This window comes from Triturus cristatus, chromosome 2_2 (assembly GCF_964204655.1).
Source record: "Triturus cristatus chromosome 2_2, aTriCri1.1, whole genome shotgun sequence".
In the NCBI taxonomy this organism is placed as follows: domain Eukaryota; kingdom Metazoa; phylum Chordata; class Amphibia; order Caudata; family Salamandridae; genus Triturus; species Triturus cristatus.
This window is the reverse complement of record NC_140582.1, coordinates 1,257,957,229-1,257,980,338: the sequence shown is the minus strand read 5'-3', so window position 1 is coordinate 1,257,980,338 and position 23,110 is coordinate 1,257,957,229. Positions and strand designations below refer to the sequence as shown.

Below are 23,110 nucleotides of genomic sequence, written 5' to 3'. Positions count from 1 at the left end.
TCGTCCTTCTGTTACAAGACTTCTATTGTAGCCTTCACTACGCTGACACTCATCCTCCTTTTAGAAGACGACTTCTACTGAAGCTTTCACTACGCTGACACTTGTCCTCCTGTTAGAAGACATCTCCTGGAGCTTTCACTACGCTGACACTCGTCATTCTGTTAGAAGTCTTCTACTGTAGCCTTCACTATGCTGACACTCATCCTTCTGTTAGAAGACTTCTACTGGAGCTTTCACTACGCTTACACTCGTCCTTCTGTGAAAGACTTCTACTGGAGTTTTCACTACACCGACACTCGTCCCTCTCTTAGAAGACTTCTACTGGAGCCTTCACTACGCTGACACTCGTCCTTCTGTTAGAAGACTTCAACTGGAGCCTTCACTACGCAGACACTCGCCCTTCTGTTAGAAGACTTCTACTGGAGCTTACACTATGCTGACTCTCGTCCTTCTGTTAGAAGACTACTACTGGAGCTTTCACTACGCTGACACTTGTCCTTCTCTTAGAAGACTTCTACTGGAGCTTTCACTACGCTGACACTCGTCCTTCTGTTAGAAGACTTCTACTGGAGCTTTCCCTACGCTGACACTTGTCCTTCTGTTAGAAGACTTCTACTGGAGCTTTCCGTACGCTGACACTTGTCCTTCTCTTAGAAGACTTCTACTGGAGCTTTCACTACACTGACACTCGTCCTTCTGTTAGAAGACATCTACTGGAGCTTTCACTATGCTGACACTCGTCCTTCTGTTAGAAGACTTCTACTGGAGCTTTCACTATGCTGACACTTGTCCTTCTGTTAGAAGACTTCTACTGGAGCCTTCACTACGCAGACACTCGTCCTTCTGTTAGAATACTTCTACTGGAGCCTTCCCTACGCTGACACTCGTCCTTCTGTTAGAAGACTTCTACTGGAGCCTTCATTATGCTGACACTCGGCCTCCTTTTAGAAGACAACTTCTACTGAAGCTTTCACTATGCTGACACTCCTCCTCCTGTTAGAAGACTCCTACTGGAGCGTTCACTACGCTGACACTCGTCCTCCTGTTAGAAGACTTCTACTGGAGCCTTCACTATGCAGACACCCATCTTTCTGTTAGAAGTCTTCTACTGGAGCCTTCACTATGCTGACACTCGTCCTTCTGTTAGAAGACTTCTACTGGAGCCTTCACTACGTTGACATCGTCCTTCTGTTAGAAGACTTCTACTGGAGCTTTCACTATGCTGACACTCGTCCTTCTGTTAGAAGACTTTTTACTGGAGCTTTCACTACGCTGACACTTGTCCTTCTATTAGAAGACTTCTACCGGAGCTCTTCCTACGCTGACACTCGTCCTTCTGTGGAAGACTTCTACTGGAGCTTTCACTACACCGACACTCGTCCCTCTGTTAGAAGACTTCAACTGGTGCTTACACTACGCTGACACTCGTCCTTCTGTTAGAAGACTTCGACTAGAGCTCTCACAATGCTTACACTCATCCTTCTGTGGAAGACTTCTACTGGAGCTTTCACTACACCGACACTCGTCCCTCTTTTAGAAGACTTCGACTGGAGAGTTCACTACACTGACACTCGTCCTTCTGTTAGAAGACTTCTACTGGACCCTTCACTACGTTGACATCGTCCTTCTGTTAGAAGACTTCTGCTGGAGCTTTCACTACACTGACACTCGTCCTGCTGTTAGAAGAGTTCTACTGGAGCTTTCACTATGCTGACACTCGTCCTTCTGTTAGAAGACTTCTACTGGAGCTTTCACTACGCTGACACTTGTCCTTCTCTTAGAAGACTTCTACTGGAGCCTTCACTACGCAGACACTCGTCCTTCTGTTAGAAGACTTCTACTGGAGCCTTCATTATGCTGACACTCGTCCTCCTTTTAAAAGACAACTTCTACTGAAGCTTTCACTACGCTGACACTCCTCCTCCTGTTAGAAGACTTCTACTGGAGCTTTCACTAGGTTGACACTCGTCCTCCTGTTAGAAGACTTCTACTGGAGCTTTCACTACGCTGACACTCGTCCTTCTGTTAGAAGACTTCTACTGGAGCCTTCACTACGCTGAGACTCGTCCTTCTGTTAGAAGACTTCTACTGGAGCCTTCACTACGCAGACACTGGTCCGTCTGTTAGAAGACTTCTACTGGAGCTTTCACTACGCTGACACTTGTCCTTCTGCTAGAATACTTCTACTGGGGCTTTCACTACGCTGACACTCGTCCTTCTGTTAGAAGACTTCTACTGGAGCTTTCACTACGCTGACACTCATCCTTCTGTTAGAAGACTTTTGCTGGAGCTTTCACTACGCTGACACTCGTCCTTCTGTTAGAAGACTTCTGCTAGAGCCTTCACTACGCTGACACTCTTCCTCCTTTTAGAAGACTTCTACTGGAGCTTTCACTACGCTGACACTCGTCCTTCTGTTAGAAGGCTTCTTCTGGAGCCTTCAATATGCTGACACTCGTCCTTCTGTTAGAAGGCTTCTTCTGGAGCCTTCACTACGCTGACACTCGTCCTCCTTTTAGAAGACGACTTCTACTGAAGCTTTCACTACGCTGACACTCGTCTTCCTGTTAGAAGGCATCTCCTGGAGCTTTCACTACGCTGACACTCGTCATTCTTTTGGAAGACTTCTACTGGAGCCTTCACTACGCTAACACTCGCCCTTCTTTTGGAAGACCTCTATGGAGCTTTCACTACGCTTACACTTGTCCTTCTGTTGGAAGACTTCTACTGGAGCTTTCACTACACCCACACTCGTCCCTCTGTTAGAAGACTTCTACTGGAGCCTTCACTATGCTGACACTCGTCCATCTGTTAGAAGACTTCTACTGGAGCCTTCACTACGTTGACATCATCCTTCTGTTAGAAGACTTCTACTGGAGCTTTCACTATGCTGACACTCCGTCTCCTGTTAGAAGACTTCTACTGGAGCCTTCACTATGCAGACACCCATCTTTCTGTTAGAAGACTTCTACTGGAGTCTTCACTATGCTGACACTCATCCTTATGTTAATAGACTTCTACTGGAGCCTTCACTACACTGACACTCGTCCCTCTGTTAGAAGACTTCCATTGGAGCTTCAACTAAGCTGACACACGTCCTTCTGTTACAAGACTTCTATTGTAGCCTTCACTACGCTGACACTCATCCTCCTTTTAGAAGACGACTTCTACTGAAGCTTTCACTATGCTGACACTCGTCCTTCTGTTAGAAGACTTCTACTGGAGCTTTCACTACGCTGAGACTTGTCCTTCTCTTAGAAGACTTCTACCGGAGCTTTCCCTACGCTGACACTCGTCCTTTTGTTAGAAGACTTCTACTGGAACCTTCACTACGCTGACACTCGTCCTTCTGTTAGAATACTTCTACTGGAGCCTTCATTATGCTGACACTCATCCTCCTTTTAGAAGACAACTTCTACTGAAGCTTTCACTACGCTGACACTCCTCCTCCTGTTAGTAGACTCCTACTGGAGCTTTCACTACGCTGACACTCGTCCTCCTGTTAGAAGACTTCTACTGGAGCCTTCACTACGCAGACACCCATCTTTCTGTTAGAAGACTTCTACTGGAGTCTTCACTATGCTGACACTCATCCTTATGTTAGAAGACTTCTACTGGAGCCTTCACTACACTGACACTCGTCCTTCTGTTAGAAGACTTCCATTGGAGCTTTAACTAAGCTGACACTCGTCCTTCTGTTACAAGACTTCTACTGTAGCTTTCACTACGCTGACACTCGTCCTTCTGTTGGAAGACTTCTACTGGAGCTTTCACTACGCTGACACTCATCCTTCTGTTAGAAGACTTTTGCTGGAGCTTTCACTACGCTGACACTCGTCCTTCTGTTAGAAGACTTCTGCTAGAGCCTTCACTACGCTGACACTCTTCCTCCTTTTAGAAGACTTCTACTGGAGCTTTCACTACGCTGACACTAGTCCTTCTGTTAGAAGGCTTCTTCGGGAGCCTTCAATATGCTGACACTCGTCCTTCTGTTAGAAGTCTTCTTCTGGAGCCTTCACTACGCTGACACTCGTCCTCCTTTTAGAAGACGACTTCTACTGAAGCTTTCAGTACGCTGACACTCGTCATCCTGTTAGAAGGCATCTCCTGGAGCTTTCACTACGCTGACACTCGTCATTCTTTTGGAAGACTTCTACTGGAGCCTTCACTACGCTAACACTCGCCCTTCTTTTGGAAGACCTCTATAGAGCTTTCACTACGCTTACACTTGTCCTTCTGTTGGAAGACTTCTACTGGAGCTTTCACTACACCCACACTCGTCCCTCTGTTAGAAGACTTCTACTGGAGCCTTCACTATGCTGACACTCGTCCATCTGTTAGAAGACTTCTACTGGAGCCTTCACCACGTTGACATCGTCCTTCTGTTAGAAGACTTCTACTGGAGCTTTCACTATGCTGGCACTCGTCCTTATGTTAGAAGACTTCTACTGGAGCTTTCACTACGCTGACACTTGTCCTTCTCTTAGAAGACTTCTACCGGAGCTCTCCCTACGCTGATACTCGTCCTTTTGTTAGAAGACTTCTACTGGAACCTTCACTACGCTGACACTCGTCCTTCTGTTAGAATACTTCTACTGGAGCCTTCCCTACGCTGACACTCACCCTTCTGTTAGAAGACTTCTACTGGAGCCTTCATTATGCTGACACTCGTCCTCCTTTTAGAAGACAACTTCTACTGAAGCTTTCACTATGCTGACACTCCTCCTCCTGTTAGAAGACTCCTACTGGAGCTTTCACTACGCTGACACTCGTCCTCCTGTTAGAAGACTTCTACTGGAGCCTTCACTATGCATACACCCATCTTTCTGTTAGAAGACTTCTACTGGAGTCTTCACTATGCTGACACTCATCCTTATGTTAGAAGACTTCTACTGGAGCCTTCACTACACTGACACTCGTCCCTCTGTTAGAAGACTTCCATTGGAGCTTTAACTAAGCTGACACTCGTCCTTCTGTTACAAGACTTCTATTGTATCCTTCACTACGCTGACACTCATCCTCCTTTTAGAAGACGACTTCTACTGAAGCTTTCACTACGCTGACGCTTGTCCTCCTGTTAGAAGACATCTCCTGGAGCTTTCACTACGCTGACACTCGTCATTCTGTTAGAAGTCTTCTACTGTAGCCTTCACTATGCTGACACTCATCCTTCTGTTAGAAGACTTCTACTGGAGCTTTCACTACGCTTACACTCGTCCTTCTGTGAAAGACTTCTACTGGAGTTTTCACTACACCGACACTCGTCCCTCTCTTAGAAGACTTCTACTGGAGCCTTCACTACGCTGACACTCGTCCTTCTGTTAGAAGACTTCAACTGGACCCTTCACTACGTTGACATCGTCCTTCTGTTAGAAGACTTCTACTGGAGCTTTCACTACGCTGACACTCATCCTTCTGTTAGAAGAGTTCTACTTGAGCTTTCACTACGCTGACACTTTCCTTCTCTTAGAAGACTTCTACCGGAGCTCTCCCTACGCTGACACTCGTCCTTTTGTTAGAAGACTTCTACTGGAACCTTCACTACGCTGACACTCGTCCTTCTGTTAGAATACTTCTACTGGAGCCTTCCCTACGCTGACACTCGCCCTTCTGTTAGAAGACTTCTACTGGAGCCTTCATTATGCTGACACTCGTCCTCCTTTTAGAAGACAACTTCTACTGAAGCTTTCACTATGCTGACACTCCTCCTCCTGTTAGAAGACTCCTACTGGAGCTTTCACTACGCTGACACTCGTCCTCCTGTTAGAAGACTTCTACTGGAGCCTTTACTATGCATACACCCATCTTTCTGTTAGAAGACTTCTACTGGAGTCTTCACTATGCTGATACTCATCCTTATGTTAGAAGACTTCTACTGGAGCCTTCACTACACTGACACTCGTCCCTCTGTTAGAAGACTTCCATTGGAGCTTTAACTAAGCTGACACTCGTCCTTCTGTTACAAGACTTCTATTGTATCCTTCACTACGCTGACACTCATCCTCCTTTTAGAAGACGACTTCTACTGAAGCTTTCACTACGCTGACACTTGTCCTCCTGTTAGAAGACATCTCCTGGAGCTTTCACTACGCTGACACTCGTCATTCTGTTAGAACTCTTCTACTGTAGCCTTCACTATGCTGACACTCATCCTTCTGTTAGAAGACTTCTACTGGAGCTTTCACTACGCTTACACTCGTCCTTCTGTGAAAGACTTCTACTGGAGTTTTCACTACACCGACACTCGTCCCTCTCTTAGAAGACTTCTACTGGAGCCTTCACTACGCTGACACTCGTCCTTCTGTTAGAAGACTTCAGCTGGACCCTTCACTACGTTGACATCGTCCTTCTGTTAGAAGACTTCTACTGGAGCTTTCACTACGCTGACCCTCATCCTTCTGTTAGAAGAGTTCTACTTGAGCTTTCACTACGCTGACACTCGTCCTTCTGCTAGAATACTTCTACTGGGGCTTTCACTACGCTGACACTCGTCCTTCTGTTAGAAGACTTTTACTGGAGCTTTCACTACGCTGACACTCATCCTTCTGTTAGAAGACTTTTACTGGAGCTTTCACTACGCTGACACTCGTCCTTCTGTTAGAAGACTTCTGCTAGAGCCTTCACTACGCTGACACTCGTCCTCCTTTTAGAAGACTTCTACTGGAGCTTTCACTACGCTGACACTCGTCCTTCTGTTAGAAGGCTTCTTCTGGAGCCTTCACTACGCTGACACTCGTCCTTCTGTTAGAAGGCTTCTTCTGGGGCTTTCACTACGCTGACACTCGTCCTCCTTTTAGAAGACGACTTCTACTGAAGCTTTCACTATGCTGACACTCGTCATCCTGTTAGAAGGCACCTCCTGGAGCTTTCACTACGCTGACACTCGTCATTCTTTTGGAAGACTTCTACTGGAGCCTTCACTACGCTGACACTCGCCCTTCTTTTGGAAGACCTCCATGGAGCTTTCACTACGCTTACACTCGTCCTTCTGTTGGAAGACTTCTACTGGAGCTTTCACTACACCCACACTCGTCCCTCTGTTAGAAGACTTCTACTGGAGCCTTCACTATGCTGACACTCGTCTTTCTGTTAGAAGACTTCTACTGGAGCCTTCACTACGTTGACATCGTCCTTCTGTTAGAAGACTTCTACTGGAGCTTTCACTACGCTGACACTTGTCCTTCTCTTAGAAGACTTCTACTGGAGCTTTCACTACGCTGACACTCGTCCTTTTGTTAGAAGACTTCTACTGGAACCTTCACTACGCTGACACTCGTCCTTCTGTTAGAATACTTCTACTGGAGCCTTCACTACGCTGACACTCGTCCTTCTGTTAGAAGACTTCTACCGCAGCCTTCATTATGCTGACACTCGTCCTCCTTTTAGAAGACAACTTCTACTGAAGCTTTCACTACGCTGACACTCCTCCTCCTGTTAGTAGACTCCTACTGGAGCTTTCACTACGCTGACACTCGTCCTCCTGTTAGAAGACTTCTACTGGAGCCTTCACTACGCAGACACCCATCTTTCTGTTAGAAGACTTCTACTGGAGTCTTCACTATGCTGACACTCATCCTTATGTTAGAAGGCTTCTACTGGAGCCTTCACTACACTGACACTCTTCCTTCTGTTAGAAGACTTCCATTGGAGCTTTAACTAAGTTGACACTCGTCCTTCTGTTACAAGACTTCTACTGTAGCCTTCACTACGCTGACACTCGTCCTCCTTTTAGAAGACGACTTCCACTGAAGCTTTCACTATGCTGACACTCGTCCTGCTGTTAGAAGACATCTCCTGGAGCTTTCACTACGCTGACACTCGTCATTCTGTTAGAAGTCTTCTACTGTAGCCTTCACTATGCTGACACTCATCCTTCTGTAAGAAGACTTCTACTGGAGCTTTCACTACGCTTACACTCGTCCTTCTGTGGAAGACTTCTACTGGAGCTTTCACTACACCGACACTCGTCCCTCTCTTAGAAGACTTCTACTGGAGCCTTCACTACGCTGACACTCGTCCTTCTGTTAGAAGACTTCTACTGGACCCTTCACTACGTTGACATCGTCCTTCTGTTAGAAGACTTCTACTGGAGCTTTCACTACGCTGACACTCGTCCTTCTGTTAGAAGAGTTCTACTGGAGCTTTCACTATGCTGACACTCGTCCTTCTGTTAGAAGACTTCTACTGGAGCTTTCACTACGCTGACACTCGTACTTCTGTTAGAAGACTTCTACTGGAGCCTTCACTACGCAGACACTCGTCCTTCTGTTAGAAGACTGCTACTGGAGCTTTCACTATGCTGACACTCGTCCTTCTGTTAGAAGACTTTTACTGGAGCTTTCACTACGCTGACACTCGTCCTTCTGTTAGAAGACTTTTACTAAAGCCTTCACTACGCTGACACTCGTCCTCCTTTTAGAAGACTTCTACTGGAGCTTTCACTACGCTGACACTCGTCCTTCTGTTAGAAGGCTTCTTCTGGAGCCTTCACTATGCTGACACTCGTCCTCCTTTTAGAAGACGACTTCTACTGAAGCTTTCACTACGCTGACACTCGTCCTCCTGTTAGAAGACATCTCCTGGTGCTTTCACTACGCTGACACTCGTCATTCTTTTGGAAGACTTCTACTGGAGCTTTCACTACGCTGACAACTTTTTGCCTTACTTCCCATATTGGTGGAGACTCTAGACCCTAAACTTATCCCCAAATTTAGATTTAGAATTCCAACTAGATGACTCTTAGCTTTATTCATGGTGAGGAAGGAGGAGCAGAGTTTTTAAGCTGAACATTGAATTGTATTCTTTTGTATAAAGCTCATCGTAAAACAATCTCTATGCTCTTTGTTATCCTCCTGTGAACAACTAGTCACCGAAACCTCAAATAAAGGCAAGAAGGTTTGTGTACTGCACTCCATCTATCATCCACCCGGAGACAATCTGGTCTTCATAGAGCAAATCATGCAGGTTATTAGCTCGAGCTCAGATCAACTCTGCCACTTATTCCTCTGAGACTTTAACCTTCACTGGAATGGCGCAAATGATCCCATAGTCTGCTCCTTTAAGTCTTTTCTCTCTGACTTTAACCTATCACAGCTATGCAAAGGCCCTACATACACTAAGGGCGCTACTCTTGACCTGATAATTGCAAAGACAATAGCATACAAGTAGGCGACATCTTGACTCATCAGATCATCATCAAATTCCCTTCAGCATCTTGGACAAGGGCCGGGGTAGACAGGGACAACCCCTCAAAGCTAAACAAATTACATGCAATATGAGAGACCTTAACATCAATACGCTAACCTCAATCACTAGAAAGAGACTACAACCCCCCCCCTAATATGACCAACCTTGATGATCTCTCTGATCTCTACATTAACACGGTGTCTAACATTCTTGATACTATAGCACAGAAGCAACTCAAAAGGATTCCTGTCAAACAATCCAAACCCTGGTGTAATGGTGCCCTAAATTTGTCTTAAGTTTGTCTTTAGACTGTCTTAAGTCTGTCTTAAGTCTGTCTTAAGTCAAACTTAAGTCAAACTTAAGACAAAATCCTAACTTTACTACTACTAAATGCCTTCTGTGAATACCAAAAGTAGTAGGACAGACTTAAGACAAACTTAAGAAAGACTTAAGACAGACTTAAGACAGACTTAAGACAGACTTAAGACAACCTTAAGACAAATTTAGGACAGACTTAAGACAGACTTAAGATAAAATCCTAACTTTACTACTACTAAATGCCTTCTGTGATTATCAAAAGTAGAAAGTTTAGGATTTTGTCTTAAGTTAGTTCTGTGAATCGGGCCCTATCTTTCAAGAAACTAGTCAAACGGCTTCTGTTAGAAGATTTCTACTGGAGCTTTCACTATGCTGACACTCTTCCTTCTGTTAGAAGACTTCTACTGGAGCTTTCACTACGCTGACACTTGTCCTTCTCTTAGAAGACTTCTACCGGAGCTTTCCCTACGCTGACACTCGTCCTTTTGTTAGAAGACTTCTACTGGAACCTTCACTACGCTGACACTCGTCCTTCTGTTAGAATACTTCTACTGGAGCCTTCACTACGCTGACACTCGTCCTTCTGTTAGAAGACTTCTACTGCAGCCTTCATTATGCTGACACTCGTCCTCCTTTTAGAAGACAACTTCTACTGAAGCTTTCACTACGCTGACACTCCTCCTCCTGTTAGTAGACTCCTACTGGAGCTTTCACTACGCTGACACTCGTCCTCCTGTTAGAAGACTTCTACTGGAGCCTTCACTACGCAGACACCCATCTTTCTGTTAGAAGACTTCTACTGGAGTCTTCACTATGCTGACACTCATCCTTATGTTAGAAGGCTTCTACTGGAGCCTTCACTACACTGACACTCTTCCTTCTGTTAGAAGACTTCCATTGGAGCTTTAACTAAGCTGACACTCGTCCTTCTGTTACAAGACTTCTACTGTAGCCTTCACTACGCTGACACTCGTCCTCCTTTTAGAAGACGACTTCCACTGAAGCTTTCACTATGCTGACACTCGTCCTGCTGTTAGAAGACATCTCCTGGAGCTTTCACTACGCTGACACTCGTCATTCTGTTAGAAGTCTTCTACTGTAGCCTTCACTATGCTGACACTCATCCTTCTGTAAGAAGACTTCTACTGGAGCTTTCACTACGCTTACACTCGTCCTTCTGTGGAAGACTTCTACTGGAGCTTTCACTACACCGACACTCGTCCCTCTCTTAGAAGACTTCTACTGGAGCCTTCACTACGCTGACACTCGTCCTTCTGTTAGAAGACTTCTACTGGACCCTTCACTACGTTGACATCGTCCTTCTGTTAGAAGACTTCTACTGGAGCTTTCACTACGCTGACACTCGTCCTTCTGTTAGAAGAGCTCTACTGGAGCTTTCACTATGCTGACACTCGTCCTTCTGTTAGAAGACTTCTACTGGAGCTTTCACTACGCTGACACTCGTACTTCTGTTAGAAGACTTCTACTGGAGCCTTCACTACGCAGACACTCGTCCTTCTGTTAGAAGACTGCTACTGGAGCTTTCACTATGCTGACACTCGTCCTTCTGTTAGAAGACTTTTACTGGAGCTTTCACTACGCTGACACTCGTCCTTCTGTTAGAAGGCTTCTTCTGGAGCCTTCACTATGCTGACACTCGTCCTCCTTTTAGAAGACGACTTCTACTGAAGCTTTCACTACGCTGACACTCGTCCTCCTGTTAGAAGACATCTCCTGGTGCTTTCACTACGCTGACACTCGTCATTCTTTTGGAAGACTTCTACTGGAGCTTTCACTACGCTGACAACTTTTTGCCTTACTTCCCATATTGGTGGAGACTCTAGACCCTAAACTTATCCCCAAATTTAGATTTAGAATTCCAACTAGATGACTCTTAGCTTTATTCATGGTGAGGAAGGAGGAGCAGAGTTTTTAAGCTGAACATTGAATTGTATTCTTTTGTATAAAGCTCATCGTAAAACAATCTCTATGCTCTTTGTTATCCTCCTGTGAACAACTAGTCACCGAAATCTCAAATAAAGGCAAGAAGGTTTGTGTACTGCACTCCATCTATCATCCACCCGGAGACAATCTGGTCTTCATAGAGCAAATCATGCAGGTTATTAGCTCGAGCTCAGATCAACTCTGCCACATATTCCACTGAGACTTTAACCTTCACTGGAATGGCGCAAATGATCCCATAGTCTGCTCCTTTAAGTCTTTTCTCTCTGACCTTAACCTATCACAGCTATGCAAAGGCCCTACATACACTAAGGGCGCTACTCTTGACCTGATAATTGCAAAGACAATAGCATACAAGTAGGCGACATCTTGACTCATCAGATCATCATCAAATTCCCTTCAGCATCTTGGACAAGGGCCGGGGTAGACAGGGACAACCCCTCAAAGCTAAACAAATTACATGCAATATGAGAGACCTTAACATCAATACGCTAACCTCAATCACTAGAAAGAGACTACAACCCCCCCCTAATATGACCAACCTTGATGATCTCTCTGATCTCTACATTAACACGGTGTCTAACATTCTTGATACTATAGCACAGAAGCAACTCAAAAGGATTCCTGTCAAACAATCCAAACCCTGGTGTAATGGTGCCCTAAATTTGTCTTAAGTTTGTCTTTAGACTGTCTTAAGTCTGTCTTAAGTCTGTCTTAAGTCAAACTTAAGTCAAACTTAAGACAAAATCCTAACTTTACTACTACTAAATGCCTTCTGTGAATACCAAAAGTAGTAGGACAGACTTAAGACAAACTTAAGAAAGACTTAAGACAGACTTAAGACAGACTTAAGACAGACTTAAGACAACCTTAAGACAAATTTAGGACAGACTTAAGACAGACTTAAGATAAAATCCTAACTTTACTACTACTAAATGCCTTCTGTGATTATCAAAAGTAGAAAGTTTAGGATTTTGTCTTAAGTTAGTTCTGTGAATCGGGCCCTATCTTTCAAGAAACTAGTCAAACGGCTTCTGTTAGAAGATTTCTACTGGAGCTTTTACTATGCTGACACTCTTCCTTCTGTTAGAAGACTTCTACTGGAGCTTTCACTATGCTGACACTTGTCCTTCTCTTAGAAGACTTCTACCGGAGCTTTCCCTACGCTGACACTCGTCCTTTTGTTAGAAGACTTCTACTGGAACCTTCACTACGCTGACACTCGTCCTTCTGTTAGAATACTTCTACTGGAGCCTTCACTACGCTGACACTCGTCCTTCTGTTAGAAGACTTCTACTGCAGCCTTCATTATGCTGACACTCGTCCTCCTTTTAGAAGACAACTTCTACTGAAGCTTTCACTACGCTGACACTCCTCCTCCTGTTAGTAGACTCCTACTGGAGCTTTCACTACGCTGACACTCGTCCTCCTGTTAGAAGACTTCTACTGGAGCCTTCACTGCGCAGACACCCATCTTTCTGTTAGAAGACTTCTACTGGAGTCTTCACTATGCTGACACTCATCCTTATGTTAGAAGGCTTCTACTGGAGCCTTCACTACACTGACACTCTTCCTTCTGTTAGAAGACTTCCATTGGAGCTTTAACTAAGCTGACACTCGTCCTTCTGTTACAAGACTTCTACTGTAGCCTTCACTACGCTGACACTCGTCCTCCTTTTAGAAGACGACTTCCACTGAAGCTTTCACTATGCTGACACTCGTCCTGCTGTTAGAAGACATCTCCTGGAGCTTTCACTACGCTGACACTCGTCATTCTGTTAGAAGTCTTCTACTGTAGCCTTCACTATGCTGACACTCATCCTTCTGTAAGAAGACTTCTACTGGAGCTTTCACTACGCTTACACTCGTCCTTCTGTGGAAGACTTCTACTGGAGCTTTCACTACACCGACACTCGTCCCTCTCTTAGAAGACTTCTACTGGAGCCTTCACTACGCTGACACTCGTCCTTCTGTTAGAAGACTTCTACTGGACCCTTCACTACGTTGACATCGTCCTTCTGTTAGAAGACTTCTACTGGAGCTTTCACTACGCTGACACTCGTCCTTCTGTTAGAAGAGCTCTACTGGAGCTTTCACTATGCTGACACTCGTCCTTCTGTTAGAAGACTTCTACTGGAGCTTTCACTACGCTGACACTCGTACTTCTGTTAGAAGACTTCTACTGGAGCCTTCACTACGCAGACACTCGTCCTTCTGTTAGAAGACTGCTACTGGAGCTTTCACTATGCTGACACTCGTCCTTCTGTTAGAAGACTTTTACTGGAGCTTTCACTACGCTGACACTCGTCCTTCTGTTAGAAGACTTTTACTAAAGCCTTCACTACGCTGACACTCGTCCTCCTTTTAGAAGACTTCTACTGGAGCTTTCACTACGCTGACACTCGTCCTTCTGTTAGAAGGCTTCTTCTGGAGCCTTCACTATGCTGACACTCGTCCTCCTTTTAGAAGACGACTTCTACTGAAGCTTTCACTACGCTGACACTCGTCCTCCTGTTAGAAGACATCTCCTGGTGCTTTCACTACGCTGACACTCGTCATTCTTTTGGAAGACTTCTACTGGAGCTTTCACTACGCTGACAACTTTTTGCCTTACTTCCCATATTGGTGGAGACTCTAGACCCTAAACTTATCCCCAAATTTAGATTTAGAATTCCAACTAGATGACTCTTAGCTTTATTCATGGTGAGGAAGGAGGAGCAGAGTTTTTAAGCTGAGCATTGAATTGTATTCTTTTGTATAAAGCTCATCGTAAAACAATCTCTATGCTCTTTGTTATCCTCCTGTGAACAACTAGTCACCAAAATCTCAAATAAAGGCAAGAAGGTTTGTGTACTGCACTCCATCTATCATCCACCCGGAGACAATCTGGTCTTCATAGAGCAAATCATGCAGGTTATTAGCTCGAGCTCAGATCAACTCTGCCACTTATTCCTCTGAGACTTTAACCTTCACTGGAATGGCGCAAATGATCCCATAGTCTGTTCCTTTAAGTCTTTTCTCTCTGACCTTAACCTATCACAGCTATGCAAAGGCCCTACACACACTAAGGGCGCTACTCTTGACCTGATAATTGCAAAGACAATAGCATACAAGTAGGCGACATCTTGACTCATCAGATCATCATCAAATTCCCTTCAGCATCTTGGACAAGGGCCGGGGTAGACAGGGACAACCCCTCAAAGCTAAACAAATTGCATGCAATATGAGAGACCTTAACATCAATACGCTACCCTCAATCACTAGAAAGAGACTACAACCCCCCCTAATATGACCAACCTTGATGATCTCTCTGATCTCTACATTAACACGGTGTCTAACATTCTTGATACTATAGCACAGAAGCAACTCAAAAGGATTCCTGTCAAACAATCCAAACCCTGGTGTAATGGTGCCCTAAGTTTGTCTTAAGTTTGTCTTTAGACTGTCTTAAGTCTGTCTTAAGTCAAACTTAAGTCAAACTTAAGACAAAATCCTAACTTTACTACTACTAAATGCCTTCTGTGAATACCAAAATTAGTAGGACAGACTTAAGACAAACTTAAGAAAGACTTAAGACAGACTTAAGACAGACTTAAGACAACCTTAAGATAAATTTAGGACAGACTTAAGACAGACTTAAGATAAAATCCTAACTTTACTACTACTAAATGCCTTCTGTGAATACCAAAAGTAGAAAGTTTAGGATTTTGTCTTAAGTTAGTTCTGTGAATCGGGCCCTATCTTTCAAGAAACTGGTCAAACGGCTACTCATGAACAAACTTTAACAACATCCACTGACTCTCACGCTCTTGTTTGTTAATATTCTGGCTCTTATTGTAATGCACGAGTGCGCTTTATTGTATGCTGTTTTGGTCAACTGTTTTCGTGCTGTAAGACACTTCTGATACCACCAACTCTTATCGTACTCTGTTTCCCCGCTTTGTTGTAACCTTCACGTACTGTCCCTTTGAGTTTGTTACCCTCGTTTTCCCATTTCTGTACAGCACTCTGATACCCATTTGGGTCTTGTTCGCGCTTTATAAAACTTTTCAAATAAATAAATAAAATAAATAAATATAATAAAATTGCATTTGGATCATTCAATCAATCAATCAGTGACACTTGTAAAGCGCGCTACATACCCGTAGGGTCTCAAGGCGCTGGGGTGGGGGGGAGGGGGGGGTGCCGCTACTGCTCGAACAGCCAGGTCTTCAGCTTCTTCCTGAAGGAGAGGTGGTCTTGGGTCAGGCGCAGGTCAGTCGGGAGGGAGTTCCAGGTCTTGGCGGCCAGGTAGGAGAAGGACCTTCCTCCTGTAGTCGCTCTTCGGATGCGGGGGACGGCGGCGAGGGCGTGGTTGGCTGATCGGAGGTGGCGTTTGGGAGCGTGGAAGTTGACTCGGCTGTTGAGGTAGCTCGGGCCTTGGTCGTGTAGGGCTTTGTGTGCGTGGGTGAGGAGGCGGAAGGTGATTCTTTTGTTGACGGGGAGCCAGTGAAGGTCTCTCAGATGTCCGGAGATGTGGCTGGTTCGTGGGATGTCGAGGATGAGTCTGGCTGAGGCGTTCTGGATCCGCTGGAGTCTCTTCTGGAGCTTGGCGGTGGTACCGGCGTAGAGGGCGTTGCCGTAGTCCAGTCGGCTGGTGACGAGGGCCTGGGTGACGGTCTTCCTGGTCTCGGTGGGGATCCACCAGAAGATCTTCCGTAGCATGCGTAGGATGTTGAAGCACGCCGAGGAGACGTTGTTGACTTGCCTGGTCATGGAGAGGGAGGAGTCCAGGAGGAAGCCCAGGTTGCGTGCATGGTCTGTCGGTTTGGGTGCGGTGCCCAGGGCGGGAGGCCACCAGGAGTCGTCCCAGGCGGAGGGTGAGGAGCCCAGGATGAGGACCTCCGTCTTGTCCGAGTTCAGTTTCAGGCGGCTGGTCGTCATCCACTCGGCTACCTCTTTCATCCCTTCGTGCAGGTTGGATCTGGCGGCGGCGGGGTCGTTGGTCAGGGAGAGGATCAGTTGGGTGTCGTCGGCGTAGGAGATTATGCTGAGGTTGTGTTTGCGTACGATGGCCGCGAGGGGGCTCATGTAGACGTTGAAGAGGGTGGGGCTCAGAGATGATCCTTGAGGGACGCCGCAGGTGACTTCGGAGGCCTCTGACTTGTACGGTGGTAGGCGGACTCTCTGTAATCTTCCGTCGAGGAAGGAGATGATCCAGTCCAGCGCCTTGTCCTGGATTCCGATGTTGCTGAGGCGCCGTACTAGGGTGCGGTGGCAGACCGTGTCGAATGCCGCAGAGAGGTCTAGGAGGATGAGGGCCGCTGTTTCTCCATTGTCCATCAGGGCTCGGATGTCATCGGTGGCGGCGATGAGGGCGGTCTCGGTGCTGTGATTGGCTCGGAAGCCGGACTGTGAGGGGTCGAGGGATCCGTTTGTCTCGAGGAAGGCGGCCATCTGCTTGTTGACGGTCTTCTCGATGACTTTGGCTGGAAACGGGAGGAGCGAGATGGGGCGGTAATTCTTGAGGTCGGTGGGGTCCGCTGTAGGTTTCTTTAGTAGGGCGCTGAGTTCGGCGTGCTTCCAGCTCTCAGGGAAGATGGTGGTGTCGAAGGAAGTGTTGATGATGTCTCGCAGGTGGGGTGCGATGACAGCGTCGGCCTTGTTGAAGACGTGGTGAGGGCAGGGGTCGGTCGGTGATCCGGAGTGGATGGAGTTCATCGTGCGGATGGTGTCTTCGGTGCTGATCGGGGTCCAGGCGTGGAGGGTGGTGGTGGGGGGTGGTTGTTCGGTCATGGTGTGCGTTGGTTGGTTGTTGAAGCTGTTATGTATGTCCGCGATCTTGTTGTGGAAGTATGAAGCGAGGGAGTTGCAGAGGTCTTGCGATGGGGTGATGTCGTTGTTTCCTGCGCTGGGGTTGGAAAGCTCTTTCACGATGTTGAAGAGTTCCTTGCAGTTGTGTGCGTTGTTGTCCAACCGGTCTTTGAATGCTGTTTTCTTGGCGGCGCGGATCAGCTGGTGGTGTTTCCGGGTGGCAAGTTTGAAGGAGGTCCTGTTGTCTGGTGTCGGTTCCCTTCTCCAGACTTTCTCGAGGGCTCGGCAGTTCTTCTTGGAGCTCTTGAGTTCGTCGGTGAACCATGGGGCCTTCTTGCTGCCGGGTCTGCTAGGCGGGGTCCTCAGTGGAGTTCGTCCGCGCAGTTGCTGATCCACTTCGTGAGGTTGTCGGCGGCTTGGCTGGGGTTCGCTGAGCTGGCAGGAGGGTGCTGGTTCAGGGAGGTGGCGAGCTGGTCTGCTGTGATCTTGTTCCAGCTTCTGCGGGCTGCCTGTTGCTGGTGTTGGTGGGTCGTCGTTCTCTTGAAGGTGAAGTGGACGCAGCTGTGGTCCGTCCATTGAAGCTCTGTGGCGTGGCTGAAGTCTATGTCTGTGCTGGATGAGAAGACTGCGTCGAGTGTGTGTCCGGCGAGGTGGGTGGGGGTGGACACCAGTTGCTTGAGTCCCAGGTTGGCGAGGTTGTCGAGCAGGGTGCTGGTGTTGCGGTCGTTGTTGTTCTCCAGATGGAAGTTGAGGTCTCCCAGGAGGATGTAGTCGGCGGAGGGGAGGGCATGCGGGCTGACGAAGTCGGCGATGTCCTCGCTGAATTGTGTGCGTGGTCCAGGGGGTCGGTAGATCAGGGTGCCTCTGAGGGTGGTGTTCGGGTTGGTGTGGATCTGGAAATGCAGGTGTTCGGCGCTGGTCAGGGTGTTGTCGGTGCTGGTCGTGAGACGGATGGTGTTCCTGTGGATGATGGCGATGCCTCCTCCCATCTGGTTGGCGTTTCGGTCCCTCCGGACGACCTTGTAGCCCTCTGGGATAGCGATGGCGATGTCGGGAGCTGAAGAGGCGTTCATCCAGGTCTCCGTGAGGAAGGCGACGTCAGGGGCTGTGGCGTCTAGAAGGTTCCAGAGTTCGATGGCGTGTCTGTGGACGGAGCGGGTGTTGAGCAGGATGCACTTGAGGTGGGTGCTGCTGGTGTTCGACTTGGTGGGTGCTGGTGCGAGGCTGGTCCGGATGCAGGTGAACTTGCAGGCGTGGCAGCTGAAAGGTCCGTGGGTACGTCGTGGAGTGGCTTGATGGCATTCTGGGAGTCGGCTGGTGTTGAGAGCGGTGAGGGTGGCGGCGGAGTACGTCAGGCGGGTTGGTCGGGATCTTCGTTGGCCAGGGGTCCTGGCGCTGGGCGCGGTCCGGTCGCGGACGGGCGCAGACGGGCTTACCTTTGGCGCGCCTTCGGCGCACAATCGGCGCGCCCGCTGCGCGTGACCGCTGCGCGTTCGCACGGTCGCCATATAAGGCGAAGTGCGCGGGTGGGCGGGGCAGCTGGGAGGCGGGAGCGGGGAGGGAACAGAAAGGAAAAAGGGGCGTGGTCAGCGGTGGTGGCGGGAAGCGGGGAGCGGGGAGGGAAGGCGGAGGGCGGCGAGGTAGGCGGGCAGACAGGCAGGAGAACGCAAAGGGCTGAAACTGACTAGAAAAAAATACAGGCACAAAAGTCAGACAAAAGCTGCTAACACGGGAGGAAAATGCAGTTCAAACAAGCACAAATGCTAGACAAAACAAGCACAAAAGTCAGACAAAAGCTGCTAACACGGGAGGAAAATGCAGAAACTGACTAGAAAAAATACAGGCACAAAAGTCAGACAAAAGCTGCTAACACGGGAGGAAAATGCAGTTCAAACAAGCACAAATGCTAGACAAAACAAGCAAAAACAGACGCCAGCGGTGTCAGCCGGCAGCGAGGCAGGCAGCGAGGCAGAGGGCAAGGCGAGGGGGCACACACAGCAGCTGGTGGCCGTGCGGCGCGGGGGTGTCCCACAAGTGGGTCACACTCACCTGCGTCGCACGGTCGCCATATAAGGCCAAGTGCGTGGGTGGGCGGGGCAGCTGGGAGGCGGGAGCGGGGAGGGAACAGAAAGGAAAAAGGGGCGTGGTCAGCGGTGGTGGCGGGAAGCGGGGAGCGGGGAGGGAAGGCGGAGGGCGGCGAGGTAGGCGGGCAGACAGGCAGGAGAACGCAAAGGGCTGAAACTGACTAGAAAAAAATACAGGCACAAAAGTCAGACAAAAGCTGCTAACACGGGAGGAAAATGCAGTTCAAACAAGCACAAATGCTAGACAAAACAAGCACAAAAGTCAGACAAAAGCTGCTAACACGGGAGGAAAATGCAGAAACTGACTAGAAAAAATACAGGCACAAAAGTCAGACAAAAGCTGCTAACACGGGAGGAAAATGCAGTTCAAACAAGCACAAATGCTAGACAAAACAAGCAAAAACAGACGCCAGCGGCGTCAGCCGGCAGCGAGGCAGGCAGCGAGGCAGAGGGCAAGGCGAGGGGGCACACACAGCAGCTGGTGGCCGTGCGGCGCGGGGGTGTCATTCCATCTGCGCTCTTGATTGGCCTTCTATTGCCTAGCCGGAATCCTCACCAAGGCATTGATTTACTTGTTGCAATGCTTCATGTCCATAATACCTTTTTATTTTGCCAATTTACTGATTGTCTATCAAGCTGTATTAAATCCACTTAACCTTAGATACTGAACCAGTGTCTTTATAGTGGAACTAAATGGTCTACACAAATGTTACAATGTAAATTCTTACTAACTCCCTTAACTCTAGACAACCACACAAAGGTCCATCGGATGAAGACTGACCTCCACTTCCAAATGCGCCCCTGCAATATGACCCTATGGATGAAACAGGATCTACAAGACAAGCAGCAGAACTTTGGAATTCGCTGAATCTGGCCCAAGGTTACAGGACATAGGTTTGTCTAATTGGCACCTTGTCATTTTCTTGGCAGGTTTTGCATCTTGACCATAATTTTATATGCAAATATGAAAGCTGTGATATCTGTGGCAGGTGAGGTTAGACCCCCCTCCTCATATCAAAAACCTTGTAGTCTCTTACGACAAAAACATAATAAAAGAGTTGAAGTAAAGCATCCTCCTACCTGCGGGTATTTGTAGAGTGCCAGGAGTTGGGCCATGGAGTAGGTCGTTGATGAGAACATGTCTCCGATGAAACCCACAAGGGCACCTTCACTCTGACACCTGTAGTTTGGAACTGGCTCTCTTTGCTGGGACATGATGCTCAGGGTACTCTGAAGAGCTTTTATCTCACTAGAGCAAGAGTCAAATAAATAGTACCCCAGCGTGAGGTTTGGTAAGAGAGTAGGGTTTCTGTTAATCTCCTCCACAGCGTGGATGAAGACCAGGCCATTCACTACGTTCTGCAAGGTAGCCCTAAAGAGTGGATAACACAGAACAAAATGATTGCTTTTTCACCCTGAATCCACTTTACAAATAAGGGCAGGAACAATAAAAAAAAGCTCTATATAGAAGAGGTATTTGTTGTCCTGTCATTAAAAGGCTACTATCAAGACGAGTGCAGCTTCCCTTTTCATTTTCTGTCTAGTTCTAGGATAGGCTGATCAACATGCATCAGCGTCTGTCTACAGTTTGCAGATGTGGACAATCTTGAAAATAGTCCTGTTCTGGCACAACTACAGATGAAAAAAAAAAGTCATGGAAGGAATCTCTCTGCAAGCCATGGACTGCTGCAATAGTAGGGAGTAGTCCCAGCTCATCTATCCAATCACAGGCTGCCTATATACAAGGGCCAGCAGCCAATCAAAACTGTCTTACCACAGAAGCAAACCTGACTGAATCAGCAATTCAAACTCTCTAAAACATTCAAAGCTCATCTTTACTTTGCAACCACTCCGATTGGCTTTTTGGCAACCAATCTGAATAGCGGTTGACAGTAGTTACACTCCCTAGCACCATTAGTTTTCCATTCTCAGGAAAGAAATGAACAACCTTTACTTATCCATCCAAGGATGGAACTGTGCGGTGTCAGCTGGTAAACTCTCAACTACACTGTGACTGAATGCTCACCGACTAGAGGTTAAATACTTAGGGGCTATATTTATCCATTTTTCACACAGCGCAAAGCAGCAAGGCACCTTCTCACGCTGTGCTGCGTGAAAAAGAAGGTGCAGGGAGGCGCTGTATTTAACATTATATGGTACATTCCTGCCCTTTCCTAGTGCTGGCACACTCTTGGCTGCCTGGCACCAGAACAGGCAGCCTTGTGTCATGGTTAAGGGTGCCTGCGTTGTAAGCAGGATTGTACAAAAACAATCCTGAGAAGTGTTTTCCTCTTTCTATGTGTGCTGCAGAATGCAGCAGGTGTAGAAAGAGGAAGAAATGAGGAGAAATAAAGATATTTGTCCTCGTTATTATTATTATTATGAGTCTTGTAATGTGTCAGCTACCCAGAAGATGGGCAGATGCAGACAGATGCAGGTCGGGTGTCCATGTGTATCAAATTAAAATAGCCAGGTCCTCAGGCCTTTATGAAAGGTCATCAATGAATTGCAATTTCTTAGAGCCTCTGGAGGAGAGTTCCACAATTTCGAACCACAATACGCGAAAGGGAGGCCTTTCTTATGAGTTAAGCGGAACCTCGATACAGTGAACAAAGCTTGATTTGATGATCTCAAGGAAACAAGTAGGCTGGTAAGGGGCTGCAGGTTCTCGAATATAGCTAGACCCTAAGCCTTGTTTGACCTTGAACATAAAGTACAGTGCTTTAAAATCAATACACTTAGTGACCCTAAGCCAACTCAGTTCCTTTAGCACGTGAGAAACTTAGGCAGATTTCGGTAGGCAAAAGAGCATCCTAGCAGCAACATTTTGGACGATCTGTAGACAATGGACCGAGGACTTTTCGGCTCCCAGGTAGTGTGCATTGCCATAATCCAATCTGGTTATGATCAAAGCCAGAATTACAGTCCTTTGAGCCTCTAATGGAATTAGCCCAATTATATTTTTCAGCCATCTAAGGACTGCAAAACAGATGGCAATTACTATAGTCGCCTGTGGTTTCATAGAGAGTTTTTCATCAATAAGAAAACCCACACTTTTCACCTTAGGAGTCAGTGGGAAGAATCCCCAAGAATCCCGGCCAGTGTCTAGGACCCCAAAGAGAGGCGTTTTTGCCCAGAACCATGACCTCAGTCTTGTCACCATTGAGCTTGAGTGAGTGTTTATTCATCCATAAGGAAATTCTACTCCAGCCCAGGTTCAGAATCGACATGTCATGGTCCTTTGCCGATGTCAGAGAGCATATGAAGATCTTGTTAGCCTCATCTGGGGAGGCGTAGTGTTTTGGCGCATTACCAAGTCTAACACTATTGGTAAATCTGGGTATGTGCCAAAATACATGGGTGGATGCATGGAACACCCGTGGAATGCCGCCCTAGGGCAGAATAATGCAGGGCGGCCTTGCGTGGCTTGATAAATATTACTTAGGTATTCCATTGCCCTTTCATGGTGCAAGGACCTTGATAAATCTGGTCCTTAGTGTAGAAATAAAAAGAACATTGACCCATGCTTGGAAGGTTGATCACTAGTAGTGATAAGTAGTGACTTACAACTAGTTATAATGCCACAAACACAGTAAAAGGTTCAGATAGGCTCTCAATATTTGAATACCTTGCTCACGCCTTGGTATCTGGCAACGAGAGGGCAGGATTTACTTAGTAAACAGGTGTGTAAAGGATTTAAGAACACCAATACATTAAATAGGTAAGACGCAAAACATAATAAAAATCTTAACACCAATTTATAAAAA

At 47.0% G+C, this 23,110-nt stretch overlaps 1 protein-coding gene across 1 annotated transcript in view; it reads right to left on the bottom strand.

Annotated features, from left to right (window-relative positions):
• The window catches only part of LOC146863549 (extracellular calcium-sensing receptor-like), a 241,369-nt gene extending 220,193 nt beyond the window's left edge, over positions 1-21,176 (bottom strand). The window contains exons 1-2 of the mRNA XM_085643186.1: positions 21,118-21,176; positions 20,424-20,715 (exon numbers count right to left, since the gene is read on the bottom strand). Coding sequence (XP_085499312.1) covers positions 20,424-20,715; positions 21,118-21,176 — 351 coding nt within the window. The remainder of the gene's footprint in view (positions 1-20,423; positions 20,716-21,117) is intronic.
• Between the last annotated feature and the right edge of the window lie 1,934 nt (positions 21,177-23,110).